The sequence below is a fragment of the Dama dama genome, chromosome 2 (assembly GCF_033118175.1).
Source record: "Dama dama isolate Ldn47 chromosome 2, ASM3311817v1, whole genome shotgun sequence".
Lineage (NCBI taxonomy): Eukaryota > Metazoa > Chordata > Mammalia > Artiodactyla > Cervidae > Dama > Dama dama.
This window is the reverse complement of record NC_083682.1, coordinates 33,367,146-33,382,782: the sequence shown is the minus strand read 5'-3', so window position 1 is coordinate 33,382,782 and position 15,637 is coordinate 33,367,146. Positions and strand designations below refer to the sequence as shown.

At 44.2% G+C, this 15,637-nt stretch overlaps 1 protein-coding gene across 1 annotated transcript in view; it reads left to right on the top strand.

Moving 5' to 3' along the window:
- The window catches only part of TENM4 (teneurin transmembrane protein 4), a 759,511-nt gene that overhangs the window by 537,938 nt on the left and 205,936 nt on the right, over positions 1 to 15,637 (top strand). The window contains exons 10-11 of the mRNA XM_061168374.1: positions 8,142 to 8,312; positions 15,286 to 15,500. Of these exons, the coding sequence (XP_061024357.1) occupies positions 8,142 to 8,312; positions 15,286 to 15,500 (386 nt within the window). The remainder of the gene's footprint in view (positions 1 to 8,141; positions 8,313 to 15,285; positions 15,501 to 15,637) is intronic.

Genomic DNA, 15,637 nt, shown 5'->3' with positions numbered 1-15,637 from the left:
CATTCTTTGGCATTGCCTTTCTTTGGGATTGAAATGAAAACGGACTTTTTCTAGTCCTGTGGCCACTACTGAGTTTTCCAGATTTGCTGGCATATGAGGGCATCACTTTCACAGCATCATCTTTTAGGAGTATCAGTTATTTTTTCATAATGATTAGCTTACATTCCATCCAGTACCTGTATCATAATTTAGCTCAGTCATTCTCCTGTTTTAAGACATCTCGGTTGCTTCTGATTTTCTTAATAATACACTGCAGTATACATCTCTGTGTATATGACTTGTAAGCTTGAGACCTTTGAATATTGTGGCTTTGGTGCAAAACCAGGAGTAGAACTTGGGGAATGAAACACTGTCATTTTGTGGCTGTTGCTGTTTTGCCTTTTTGTTTTGTGCTTTCCACCTTACCGGGCCATAAATAAGAGAACTCCAATGAGTTACATTTTACAGAAATGATGCTATTTAAAAACAGACAACAAGCAGTTGGGCACTAACATAAAACAGAAAAGTAGGTAGCCATGCAGCTTGGTTGGGTCCCGCTGCCTTTTGAAACAAAAAAAAAAAAATGCCCCTGGAGCCAACACTTTCTTGATTAGAGTTTCATCTCTAATCACTACCTGGAGCTGCTAATCCACAAGTGCAAGTGGCTTTGTGCTTTCCATTTGGGAAAGGGAAGCGTCGTGTGACAGTAGAACCTCTCCTGTGCTTACATCGGTGACGCCTACAAAATGACTTTGTTAATTGCCTCCTGCTGGCTGGGTGCTGGGGGTGGGGGAGACTGTCAACATCTGAACATCTATTGAGTGTTTTTCTTAAAAAATGTCAAGATGGAGCTTGCATTTTCTCAGCCTTCTCTCATGTCTTGCTGGGCAGGAAAAGGCGACTGGAAAATGTCAGCCCTGGGATCAGAGGGACCAGAACTGAGGGAAAAAGAAAATTCTCCCACCCTAGCTCCTGGCTTTTAGAAATCATTAACATTTCAACGTGGGTGATCCTGTGAACTCACTACCTTTCCACAACCTTTTTCTGAACTCTTTAACATCTTTTCACCTTTTTATTTAATTACAAACTAGTTTAAAGGGAACGCCAGCATCACGTTCCTTATTTAGATCACTTTCCATGGACTTGGGAGAGTTTTGTACAAACAGTTACATAAATACCGCAGGGTATAATTTAGATAATCCTGTGATGTACATTGATGGTTACCATTAATTCCTCTGGAAAAGGGGATTACGATGACTATAATTTATACTGTTTCAGTAGCTTGGTCTTAAAGCAGAGTGAAGAGGACCGGGTATACTTCTGAGGCTTTTGGGATACTTAGTTGTTACTTCCAAGTCCTCGATAACATGCATTGACTGCTGTCCACAGTTTTAAATGAGGGCGGCTGTGGGGTGAGAAATATTATCACCATGGGGACCCCCTCAGATTCATTTCAGCCTTTATTTGCTGGTAACTTTATATTACCCATTTTAATCTTCTATTTAAAGTAAACTATGTTAAAAGAGGAATCTTGGCTGGGGAACACAGACTCCTGAGTTTGAAATTTTACCTCAAACTTACACCAGCTCTGTGGTGTTAGGTAACTTACTCTGAAGTATATCAAAAATATATCCCCATAGCTCAGTTTCTTTTCAGCTCTGTTCTCTGGTGGTCCCAGCCTACCGTGGCTTGAAGCAGGGCTTGGGTTCCTGGCCAGAGATTGAGGTCACGTCACATTAGTGAGAGCACCGAATCCTAGCCACTAGACCCGTGGTGACAAGGCCCTGGCCCTTCAGCTTTGCAGAAAAAGAACTCCCACAAAGATGGAAAGCAGTGAAACAAGTATTTACTAGGAGAAAAGAGAGGACAGTGTGCGGATAGACACACACTGAGAGAGATTCATGCCCTGGTGGTTTGAATCAGTTTTACGGGGCATGTCTTCCTGGTTTCCTTTGGCCCATCATTTTGCTTTGCCTGGCTCTGAGTCTGTATTTGGTATATCTCAGGATCCTCCCCTGTGTGCGTGCTCATCTCTTAACCAAGATGAACTCTAGCAAAGAGACTTACAGGTAGTTGACATCATTTACTATGAGGTTGGACTATAAAGAAAGCTGAGCGCTGAAGAATTGATGCTTTTGAACTGTGGTGTTGGAGAAGACTCTTGAGAGTCCCTTGGACTGCAAGGACATCCAAACAGTCCATCCTAAAGGAGATCAGTCCTAGGTGTTCATTGGAAGGACTGATGCTGAAGCTGAAACTCCAATACTTTGGTCACCTGATTCGAAGAGCTGACTCACTGGAAAAAACCCTGATGCTGGGAGGGATTGGGAGCAGGAGGAGAAGGGGACGACAGAGGATAAGATGGTTGGATGGCATCACCGACTCAATGGACATGGGTTTGGGCGGACTCCGGGAGTTGGTGATGGACAGGGAGGCCTGGCATGCTGTGGTCCATGGGGTCACAAAGCGTCGGACACGACTGAGCGACTGAACTGAACTATGAGGTAACACCCCTCTCTTTTGACCAAGGAGCCTTTCTGCACACATGTAGTTGGGAAGGTCTCCTTGACTTTGAGAATAAGGAATGTGTGGTCTTTTATCTCTTATCCAGGCAGGGCCCAGCCTCCTCCCTCATCCTGCTTTTATGGAGTTTCTGCTTTTAGGAAGTTTCTGTCCACAGGAGAGAAACTGTGCAGCCTGGAGCCCATCCATCTCCTGACTCAGTTACATTGTACCCACGTGCCAGTGGTTTTTCAACCCATCTTTCCATGAGGATTACACTGATTACTATAAATTAAGAATTTGGCATGTAGTATGCAGTCCAGTTGGGCTTCCCAGGTGGCACTAGTGGTAAAGAACCCGCCTGCCAGTTCAGGAGACGTAAGAGACCTGGGTTTGATCCCTGGGTCGGGAAGATTCCCTGGAGGAGGAAATGCCATCGCACTCCTCCAGTATTCTTGTCTGGAGAATCCCCATGGTCAGAGGAGCCTGGCGGGCTACAGTCCATAGGGTTGCAAAAAGTCGGACGTGACTGAAGTGACTTAGCATACATGCATGTATGCACTCCAGTTTATACCAGGCTTTGAGTTACTGTTGTTATTTTTATTATTATCAAGAACAAAGAAAAACGGTTGCTTGAGCTTATGTTTTCTTTGGACAGTCTCTGACCAAGTAAGCTTTGTGTGCTTTGGGAAGAGGAGAACAGAGCAAACCATTTTCCTTCCTTCTCTCTTTTCATTGGGTGTAAAGTTGACCACCCATCAAACAGTACAGTAGAAGAACTGAGGGGCCCCTAGCATGACATATTTAAGACTGGATCGCAGGTTAAAGGCCCCTTTCATGCTGGCGCTAAGATGACATGACTGGTGGAACTTGGCATCTCTGACTCTGTATCCTTCTCCTCTCTTTACATCTTACCTTCTAGCTGGCCATTTCCCAGCCCAGTTTTGGTAACCCCATACTCACTTGCCTCCCCACCAGCCTCCAGAATTATTTCTGGAGGACTGTGTCTCCTGAGAGTCCAGTTACAGCTGGATCCAGACCTGGCTTCCCCTGCTGGTTTCCAGGAGCTCATCTTCTGCAGATTGACCGAGAGACCCACCAGCCTCACAGCTGTGGGGGCCTCTATTTGTGATCACCGGGTGGGGGTGGGGGGCAAGGCTGAGAAGAAGGGGTGCCTACTGGCTCCTCTAGGTTTCTGGCCGTCAGCCTCCCCCATCCAGTGGTGGACTGCTGTGCCCTAGTTAACTGTCTCGGAACGTCAGATCTTGTGATCATTTTTCACCTGGAATACTTTTTCCACTGGCTTTTCTTCCCCCTCCGCCTACTTTTTTTTTTTTTTTTTTAAAGGAAGAACTTGCTTTTGCATCTCATTAAAATAAGAGGTAGCTTTGACAATAAAAATGTTTCTCTTCACAAAGCTGTGAGAGTCTATTCATCGTGGGATTAGTTAATTCTCCTGACCTTTTAACAAGACGGCTCTTTTGCACACTTAGATGAGATAATTGATTCTAACAGGGAACTAAGCCCTGCTCATTTAACTGCATATATCTGAGTTGTCCGCAGTTCAGGCAATTTCTCCATTACCTTTGGAGTTGCCAATAAATAGATTGACACAGTAAGAAGGTAAGCAGAAATGTGAGCTAATTCAGCCTTGGAAGTAGCAGCACAGTCACTTCTAACAGGCAGGTGAGTTTTATTATTATTGAAAACTGCAGAGGGACAGTAAGGAGCAATTTGAAGCACTTCCCTGAGTGTTTGGTACCTAAAAGGTGCTCCATAAATGCGAGCTACTGTTTTATCAGTCTCATCGACAGTATGAATATAATGCTTATAAAATACAGCAATCACACATGGGTACAGTTTATAATACGCTTTGCCATATATTATCACACAAAGTGAAATTGTTAGTCATTCAGTTGTGTCTGATTCTTTTCGACCCCGTGAACTGTAGCCTGCCAGGCTCCTCCATCCTTGGGATTTTCCAGGCAAAAATACTGGTGTGGGTTGCCATTTCCTTTTCTCAGAGATCTTCCCGACCCAGGGACCAAACCCAGATCTCCTGCATTGCAGGCAGATTCTTTACCTTCTGAGCCACCGGGGAGCCCGTATTACCACACAGAAAGAAGAAAGTGAAAGTGAACTCGTTTCTGATTCTTTGCGACCACATGGACTATAGCCTACCAGGCTCCTTCATCCATGGGATTTTCCAGGCAAGAGTACTGGAGTGGATTGCCATTTCCTTCTCCAGGGGATCTTCTCAACTCAGGGATCGAACCCGGGACTCCCACATTGCAGGCAGATGCTTTACCATCTGAGCCACCAGGGAAGCCCTATATTACCACATATGATGTAATAATTCTTTGAAATATTTTTATCCTCACTTCTCAGGTGAGAATACGGTAGCTAGGAAGTGGCAGTTAGGATTCAAAGGCAGTTTTCTTGCCCTTGGTCCAGCACACTTTCCCCTGCATCATAGTAACCAAAGAGAAAGCAGAGGGTCAGATGGCATCTCTGGTACCAGGGTACACGGTCCTGGTTAAGCCAAACTTCTGTGTGTCCTCGGTGGGTTTTGTTTGTACCAAGAGTCGGAAGGTTGTGCTATGCTCCACTCTTCTCTACAGGTGTTTGCATCTTGAAGACAGTCACACAACCGCTCAAGACCACCATCAGTGACCATTCCACAGACTGGGGCTAAATAGCACAACTTTCTGTCTACTTCACAGGATCCTCTGTTGCTGCCTTAAAAAGACATGTAAGAGGCTTAGAGTCAGCTTGCTGTGTAAAGGAGGGTGTCTTTATAATGCCCACCCACCTTGTTGGATAAAGCTAGTGTGAGGCAGAATGGCAGAGTGGGGAGAGCCTGACTCTTCTAGCCAGGGAGGGAGATGGTTTGTGATTTCAGGATTTAAAGAGTTTGGGATTCTAGGCTAGACTCTGCCACTTGTTAGCCATTTAACCTCCCATGTAAATTGAAGTCTGTGTGTCTTAGTGTCTTTTCATCGGCAAAAATGGGATTATCACCTTCTAGGCCTGCTGTGAGAATTAAAGGAAATACTGTATTCACTGCTCTTAGCACATTGCCTGGCACGTGGAAAACACTCAAGAAATCATAGTTTCATAATTATCGTAATTTTAATTAACCTTCTGAGTGAATTAAGTATGCACATCTGTAAATTGGGTCTGGTAGAGTTGGGTGAGGATTAGAGGTAATGTATGCAAATTACCCAGGATACCACCTAGCAAGCCGTTGGTCCTCTGTGAAAACAATTACAGCCTTCATATCTCTTGTCGATTGGTCCCTTGCTGTCTTCCTCTGGCCCTCTTAGCGGTCAGTCACTGCCGCCTCTGGGCCTTCTCATCCTTCTGAATGTACTTTGTTACTTGTCCATCTCCTCCACCTCTGAACTCTTGGAAGCAAGGACTGTCTGATTTGGTTCTGGCTCAGTGTCAGCCCCGGGTCCTGGCTTTTAGAAAATGTGCATCAACTGAGCAAAGGAGCGACACTGGGCACGAGATGCTGTGGAGTCAGGGGCTGGAGTACTTAACTCTGTACATAGGGAACCAGAGGAGGCCTCCCAGGGGGGTACGTATGGACCATTGATAAGGCTCACGTTTTAGATCATGAATGGGATTTAAGCAGACGTTTTGTACTGGCTCACAAACCTTTTTGGAAACATGCTGCCTAGAGCATTGTATATCTCAAGGCACAGTGTCCGTTCTTTGGTGTCTACTGATCTCTTCTAGATTGCTGCAGAAGACTATTTAGCAGTTGCTACACTGCAAAAACATTTTTAAAACAGAAATGCGTGCACGTGAATTAAAATCACAGAATTGCCCAAAATCACAAAAATGCAGAAAATCAAAGTGTACAACAGATATGCAATGAAATGTAAAATGTAAATCTGTCCCCTTTCCCAGGCCCTTAACATCTCTTCCTTTACAGAGTGCACCCACTGTTACCAGTGTCTTTCATACTCTTCCAGACTCTGTATACAGGATCTTTTTTTTTTTTTAACCCAAAAGTAGTATATCAAAGGCCTTCAGGCTGCAATATCTGTGAATTACAGGCTTAGTTGCTCCGAGACATGTGGAATCTTCCCAGACCACGATGAAACCCATGTCCCCTGCATTGGCAGGTAGATTCACATCCACTGTACTACCAGGAAGTCCCTCCATTTGTATTTTTGTCCTTAGCATGTGCTAAATCGCTTCAGTTGTGTCTGGCTCTGTGCGTCCGTATGGCCTGTAGCCTGCCAGGCTCCTCTGTCCATGAGATTCTCCAGGCAGGAATCCTGGAGGTGCATTATTGTTCTGCATGTTACTATTTTCCTTCCCGAAAAATGTGTAAAAAAGTTTTCTCATTCTTTTTTATGGTTGCACAGTATATTGTATGGGCTTCCCCAGTGGCTCAGCAGGTGAAGAATCTGCCTGCAGTGCAGCAGACACAGGAGATGTGGGTTCAATCCCTGGGTGGGAAGATCCCCTGGAAGAGAAAATGGCAACCACTCCAATATTCTTGCCTGGGAAGTCCCATGGACAGAGGAGTCTTGCATGGTGTAGTCCATGGGGTCACAAAGAGTCAGACACAACTCAGCGACTAAGCACACACACAGTATATTGGATAAATATACTTATCTGGCTCCTTATTTGTGGACTGGTTTCCAATGTTTATAGCTTCCCTGGTGGCTCAGCTGGTAAAAATCTGCCTATAATGCAGGAGACCTGGGCTCGATCCCTGGGTCGGGAAGATCCCCGGGAGAAGGGAACAGCTACCCACTCCAGTGTTCTGGCCTGGGAAATTCCATGGACTGCATAGTCCATGGGGTCGCAAGGAGTCGGACATGACTGAGCGACTTTCACTTTCCTATGTGTTGCTATTACAAGCAATGCTGTAGTGAATAGCCTTGTATGCACCTCATTTTGTGTGCATGTGAGCATATCTGGGGGAGAATTGGAATCTCTGGGCTCCAGAGTAAAGGGTATGGGTATTTTATTTTGTAGCTTTTGTCAAATTGCCCTCTCTGTAAGGTCTGTACCAGCTTATGCGTATACGAAACCAGCTGAGTATCAGAGTGCTTGTTTCCTGTTCTCTTCCAATACTGTGTATTTTCAGCCTTCTAAAAATCTTTGCCAAACCATATGTGAAAAACAGAATTTCAAAGTTTAACTTCTATTTCTTCTACCCTGAGTAATGTGTAGAGAGTCTTTTCATACAACCGAGAGCCAGGTGCTTTTCTTATTCTGTAAACTGTCCATCTCCTATGCCTATTCTCTTACTGGGTGGCTGGACTTTGCTTATTGTTTGTAACCGTTATTTTTGTATTAAGGAAATTAAGCTTTGGTGATACAAGTTGCCGTTTTCCCCCGTAGATTGTTATTTTTAATCTTTTGAAGTAAAAGGCCTAGACCACCTGAAAGTCCCCCCATCCTGTCCCTCTCCCTCCGCCCCTAGACTGTGAGCCCTTGAGGGCAGGGTCTGTGCCCGGGTCAGCCCTGTGGCCCAGTCCCCCTCCATAGCGCCCAGAGCTCTCTGCAGGGGCTCCGTGTTGAACTGACCTGAATTCCCGTGCTCCCCACCCCCGCCCACCCTCCCCTATGGCTTGGGAGTCCTGTTTCCACCTCCAGCAGAAAAAGATGACTTTTCTCATTGCTCACCACAGCCATGCACCTGTTTGGCCTAAACTGGCACCTGCAGCCGATGGAGGGGCAGATGTATGAGATCACGGAGGACACAGCCAGCAGTTGGCCTGTGCCGACGGACGTCTCCCTGTATCCCTCAGGGGGCACTGGTTTAGAGATCCCTGACAGGAAAGGCAAAGGAGCCACGGAAGGTAGGGTTGCTGTGTTGTTCGTGTCGTGAGTCCTCTGTGTCTGCCTTTGAGCCGAGGAGACCGCCATCCTGCGCGCCACGTGCCTGACTCACAGCTCCATGCCCCGCTGCTTCCTCCATCCCCCCGCACGCCACACGCCGCTGCCGGGCCACCCGTGTCTTCACCGCAGTTCCTTGTCACTGTGAGCTCATCGCGGGGCTGGGGCAGGGCTCATGGTGCTCCGCGGCATCCCATCCCATAGCTCGAGGGCAGCATTGTGGGCTTTCACACTGCTGGGCGGCCGTCTTTGATGGTGTGGGATCATGATACGCCTTCCTTCCGGGACAGCCTCGTGGCATGAATGGGTGTCTCTTGGAGTGGGGTGTGGCAAGGTGGGTAGAGGGTGTGGTATCCAGGAAATACCCTTGGACCTGTGGTTTAAGGGAAACACCAGTCCCACTGTTCTAGCATTTTCCTACCGTATGGGCTTGAGCAAGTCACTTAACTTTCCTGAGCTTGTTCCTCATCTGCAGTTGCAGTAATCATCAGTGTTTGTACAGTGTGTTTGTTCAAAGCTTTTTGTGAAGTGCATTTCATGTTTAATCCTCACAGAGATCCTGTGAAGTAAGTATAATTGTTTACAGCCATTTTTGATGCAAAAACTAAGGATCACATAGATTAAGTGACTTGGCCAGAGTCACACCACCAGTAAATATTGGAATTTGGGACATGAGCCCAGGTCTGTGTGGCCACAGGGCTCTTGCTGTCTCCATAAGTTGCCGTACCTGACTCACCTCGTAGTTATAAGACCCTGAAGGAGATGTGATTAAGAAAACTCATTGTACAATAAGACCCAGATGTTTCTGTATTAATGATGAAAGTGGTGGTGACATTTGGGGTTTGGCATTCTTGAATGCAACGTCCATAGACCCATTTTCTGAATTTCTTAGGGGTCTTTCTAACATGCCATCAACATATTGATAAATTCTGTCACTATCAGCCAGGAGTGGAAGACCCACAAGAACTGGTACCAGCGAGGAAGTCTGAGCTCATGGGCCAGGCTGGTTGTCATTCTAGGAAGTGTGACCATCCATTCTCATGTGACCCACTTTTTTTTTCTTCTGGTGTTACTCCAGTCAGCGGAGTGGTCACAGCTGCCCCCAGTCTTCACTGCCTTTCCTCTTATCTCAGTTAACTTTGGGTTGTGGCTTCTGAGCTTCCCTGTCCTTTTAAGAGTTTGTCTTCTAGTAATCAGTTTGGTTAATAAGGTAGCATATGGCTAGTCAGAGCAGTTATTCATGACCTCTGAATGGTCTTGAAGTCCAAAATCAACTCTTGACCAATGACCATCTTTAAGGAAACTGAGGGCATTTCCACAGAGCCAAATCAGAATCTCTGCCTGCTATTTTGATGGGCAAAGCCGCTCTTCTTCTTTATAAAGATTTTAAGACTTAAGACATTGAATAACTTACACTTGCTTTGCACCTTAATAGGATATGGAGGGAGCATGGATGGGGTCATGGGAAGAACTCTGGGTTAGGAGTCTAGAACCCTGAGTTCAGGTTCAGCTGCTGCCACTCGTGATGCCCTTAAGCAAATCCCTTGAAAGACTTTCTCGGCTTCATATTCCTCCTCATTAAAAGGAGGTGATTGATCTATTTTATCTTTAAGGTCCACTCTAATTCACAAGCTTTACATGTGAAATTAGTAATAGAATCATCACATGATTAACCAGATTCTTCTTTAGAAGTTTTTTCAGGTTGGCCCTGTCCATGGTCCTGCCTGTTCCCTTGTGTCAGCTTACAGTGTCAGATGCCATAAGTGAATACCATAAATGACAACTGTCTTTAGATTAGCATCAACAAACGCAGATTTAAGATATGTGTAACCCTCAAAGATCTCATTTAGAAAAATGTGGATTTTCTGTATAATCTCTATCAAACTTTTTTTAAACAAGACCTGGGTCTAATCTAAAATCTCCCACTCTAATGAAATTAGTTTGCGGATTGTTTAGATTTTGCTTTGTTTTTCTTAAGGAGCAGGAGGTGCAGATAAGAGATAAAATTGTACCAGTTTATTGGTTTACTCTCATTGGAATATTTTTGCTTAAAGGGATTATCTGTCATTACTAATGCAATTGGAAATCCTGTTTACAAAACCCCAAAATGCAGTGTGATGCTGTAAAGTGGTCAGCATCAAAAGCAATTACTGTGACAAAAAAATACATCGGTCTGGAGAAACAGAGGACAAAGCTTCCCAGAGTTTATGTGAGACTATCACAGGGTTCTTAATTTCTTCTGCCTTGGTCAAAGCAGTGTCTACTCAGTTTATGTTTTTAACTGTGATGTTAACAATCTAGTTCCTAAGACATATCTCAAGTGGGAAAGCCTCTAACCCTGATGTGAGCACACATTTCCTGTCCCTTCTGAGGGTATCAGAGGAGAGAGCTGGTTCCAGAATTAAGATTAGAGCCCCATTGTACAGTGATGGGGAAGCAATGTGGTAGAAAGAGGACATGGAACCGGACAGTCCAGGGTTTGCGTCTTGGTCTGGCCACTTATTGGCTCTGTCACTCCATTTCCTATGGCCTTAGTTTCCTCATCTGTGGAACAAGGATGGCTCATACCTATCTTTCCAAAGACTGGTTTTGAGGAGGTATTCAACACATGTGAGTTCCTTTTCTTCTTATTCATTTAAATCCCAAGCCATTCCATGTCTGTCATTAGAAATCTCAGAATTCCAGACTAATTAATATTTTCTCCTCAAAGATTCTACAGAGTTTGGGGCATTCTTGAATATTCTTAAAGGGTGTATATTTTTTAATTATACAAATGAAGTATAGGATGAACCCAGTATTTTAAAGGCTCATCATGTCTCTGAGGGTAACATCAAACTGCAGTGTATCCTGTATTTTCAAAGTGGCTATAACCATTTCAGAGCTGTCATGGGATGGAAACCAAATACAGCAGCTTTCCGAAGTAAAACCACAAGAACTTATGTTATGCATTAATGGAGAAAGGGGGAAAAGCATTGAATAAACAAGCATTTCTGATGGTTTAATTGGTGGGCTAGGTTAGCATTTTGTTCTTTCTGCAATGAAATCAAAATTGCCCATCAGTTTGAACCATGCAAATTGCTGCATACAGGCTCAGCTGGGCTCTCAGCTTATTTTGATAACCAAATAAATTTCAAACAGTTGCTAAGGAAACTAAAGAATTCTTTGTGCGAGTTATTGCATTGAAAAGAATCAAAAAAGGTAGAGGGAGGGGGAGAATGTTGGTTGGTTAGGAATTTAGACCCTATATGGATAAATCTCAGTTCAAGAAAATAAAGACTGTGAATTTGGGAAGTGCATGGGATCTCAGTTCTTCCAGCTCTCCCTTATTTTTGACTGAGCTAGCCAGTCATTTCAGCAGTTTGTTGAGAAAATTCTTTTAGACACGATTGTGTATTTCCAGAGCATTGCTCTGAGAAGCCTAAATTTGTATGTCTTTGTACAGAAAAGGACTGTTACCAGTAGAATCTGCCTTGTGAAGCCTAATCATGCTGTTGGGGGTCCCTAATTCTGAGTTAAGCTCTTTGTACTTTGTTAAGCCTCTGGGGCACTCACTGATTGTATAGTGTCCTTAGGAATGTTTGAAATACTTTTTTCCCTTTAACTTTGGGGTCTGTGTGTGGATCCTAGTTCATAAAAACTGTCAATGTTTTGTATACCAGGATGGCTGGAAGTTCTCTAGTGGGCCTTGGTATCTAGCCTGCTAGGACTGTGAATTAAATCAGATGTTTACTCTTAAAGAGGGTTAATGTACTCTGCTACCATTGAAAAGACCTTTGAAGAATTTTAATTAATAATTTATCAATTTGATGTTCTGAGAAGCCATATTCTAATAAATAAAGAGGCACCCCAGATGGCTTCATCTCTGAATGGTTTTTTTTTTTTTCCTTGCATTCTGAGCCTCAGTATATACATTTTAGTAATGTGAGGATTAAGTGTATCAATGTATGTAAAAATGCCCGGTACATAGTTGGAATTTATTGAATTAGTACCGCTACATCTACCTTTATTGCTATTGCTACTACTGATATTTGTCATTATTATTGTGTTCCAGAATGTAGGTATGGATAAAAAGAGTTATAGACAGGACTTTTCACCTCCACCTGCCTCTACCTTCTGCCTCCTCTCCCTACTCTACCACTGGTGGGTGTTGTAGAATATTTTCTATCTTGGTGCTCAGAATTAAGAGTGAAGACACTTAGGTTATAAGATCTGGAGAGAGAAAGACAGTAAGGGTTTTTAAAAGACAGGAAAGGGTGAAGGTGGTTTCACTCCGAACAACCCTTAGCCCAGCCAGCGTCATGCCTCTTTCCCACCAGCCGCAGGTACTCGGCAGGCTCCAGGCCCCTCCTCCCAGAAACTTTCATCTCCTCCCTAGGGTGAGTTAGTGTGGGGACCACTGGAGACCGGTAGGAAAGATGATAAAGGTTAAATTCCAAGATGGGTACAGTCTTTCCCCTCTCAAACTTTTCCTTTAGACGAGGCCATGGCCCCTTCCCTTAAGGATCTGGACAGGGTGACTTCTGGAACAAGACCTTTGAACCTAAGCTCCAAATCCTAAGCTCCATCATAGAAACTGCATAAAAATAAGCTCAAGACTCCTAATTCCTAATTTTTTCAGCCAAGAAAGTCAGGGTCCTGGTGGAGTGCTGTGCCCTAGACCAGAATTTACTGTTTTTATATCATGGGATACACACCAAATATAAATTTTATAATTTTTCTCCCCATTTTGGCCAGCTTTGGTGAAATAGTTGAGTGCTAGAAAAGACTATTCCCTTTTTGCCACTTATCTCGGGTAAGAGCCAATTTATGTATGCCTCTTGGGCCTGCAGACCTCTGGAAAGTCTCTGGACTTGACCTCTGCCCTGTGAAACTAAAAGCTTGGCTAATTCAATAGCTGTCTCCGAAAAACATGCTCACTGGAGGGGAAATGAACACTACAGGGCTCTCCATCAGCATGCCAAAAAGTGGGAGAAGTTTTCATTATTTATTCTCAGACATAGGAATTATTTGAATGCAGACAATTCTCAAATCCCATCAGCTCTGACTCCCGCCCACTCACAAAGGAAATGAGGTCTTGGAATTAGGCGTCTCCAGCTAATTTTTGTGCAGTTTCTAGGAGTAAAAAGCTCAGAACTCATCCTGCTTATGTGTCATACCTCCCTCTTGGTTCTGCTTCCCTGACATAATTATAGGCTGAAGGGTAAACTGTTTTTCTACCTGGACTATGAAAGGATTGTGGAATTGGGAACCCCAAAGTCAGATAAGGAAGAATGTGAAAATGATTCTCTTCCATCTTAATGCTTTGTGAATTTGGCTTCTGTCTTTGAACTTTGAACCACAGTGTCGTGGTTTGCATGTGTCTGCATTTTCAAGGTAAAAGTCTGGGGCACATTCCTTCCATAAAGGAATTAAATGCAAGCTCTTTCCCATGCTAATGACAGAATACTAGTGGTACTTTTATTGAGAGCGTGCATTTTAACTTTTCTGTTGGCATATTTTTAATTAAAATAACATTTAACGGTTTGAAGCTTAAAACCTGATGTTTCTGTCTAGGAGTTTATAAGGGAATGATAACATATGGAGAAGTTTAACATATAAATTGAATTTTATTATTTAAAACAGTAAAATATTTTATGACTACAACAATGCTCTGCCAAGCTCCATTTCAGCATCAAATGTGCTTTGTAAGGAATCTTACAAAGCTGGGCGGGGGCGGGTCTGGGGGGAGACACTTTAATTTCTTATTCCCCAAATGCTTTTTATAAAAAGTTCCCACAAATGTGTTTTCTTTACAGATGGATTCTTAGTCTTGAAAGTGTCTCTTCCAACATCTGTAGCAACACAACAAACCTTGAAACTAGGATACCCAGGGGGTGCTTCCTGGTGACAAATAAGATGGAGTCCGTTGACTTGGTTTTGGCTTGTTCGTGTCCTAAGGGTGGTCTTCTAATGCTCCTGTTCTCTCCTCCTGCCCCCTGCCAACTCCTTGGAGGGCTGATGTCTGGCAGGAAGTTAGGGTTTATATTTTTCACGTGTGAGTGTGTTTAATTACTATGTAGAGGAAGTTTGATAAGCAGCCTTCCTTCCTGGCACTTGAGGTGCCCCCAGAAAGCTGTCACTCCCCTGATTGGTGACAGAAATTGGGCGAGAGATCTTATTCTCGACCAGCCCCCACTCCTGTAGCCTGCAGGGCTGGGGGCCTGGGTTGAAATCCGAGTATGTCAAAAGTTTTGTGCCTAAACTTGAAAAATCTCCCCAGCTTTACCCACCTTCAGCACAATGATACTCATCACCCTATCCCCCAGACAAAGAAGCGTTTTTCAGAAGTGTTTTCTGTGTTCAGATGTACCCTCTTCCTCATCCCCCCCATCCCTACCCTTGCTCCCAACACAAACCCTCATCCACATGTCTGAGCCCTGGAATTGGGCTCCCAGATCCTAGTGAACTTGAAAAATACCTGACTCCACTCGGGTCATGCTTCCCACTGCTAGGGGAACCATTCTGAGTTGGAAAATTAACAACACCTATTCCCTCTATCTTTTCTTTTTTAGCATGCATGCTTTTACACACACACGGGTGCACAGACGCATAAAGTTATTCTCATATGACTGCAAGTGATTATTTTTAGGATCAAAATATATCTTAACAAGCTCTAGAATTATGCAGTAAACAGATGGCCCTTGGGGAGGACCCATTCTGCTTTGGAAGAATCCATATTTTTAGCAGAACAATTTGAGCATCCTTGGGGAAAAAAAAGTCCTGGACATTCTAACTCCTCAATGGGGGAGTCTAGTGCAGGGAGTGGGCTGGCCCTGGAATGTTGCAGAGAAGAGGTGGGAGGCATAGGAGAGCCCTGCTCCTTCAGATACTCTGATCCCTGGTTTCACTTGTGGCTAACAGTGATGTTTTTGTCTTCCCTTCCCCATGTCTTGGTAGGAAAGCCCAGTAGTTTCTTTCCAGAGGACAGTTTTATAGACTCTGGAGAAATCGACGTGGGGAGACGGGCTTCCCAGAAGATTCCTCCTGGCACTTTCTGGAGATCTCAGGTGTTCATAGACCATCCTGTGCATCTGAAATTCAATGTGTCTCTGGGAAAGGCGGCTCTGGTTGGCATTTATGGCAGAAAAGGCCTTCCTCCTTCACACACACAGGTAACCAGAATGCTATGTACCCTTCACCTCTCCAGGGGCTCCCACCTCAAATCTTAACCAAAGTCAAGAAACCTGATGCTGAAACCTGGATTCTTGAGCTTGGAGGGAGTTTCACATATTTTATAGTCTATTCATCC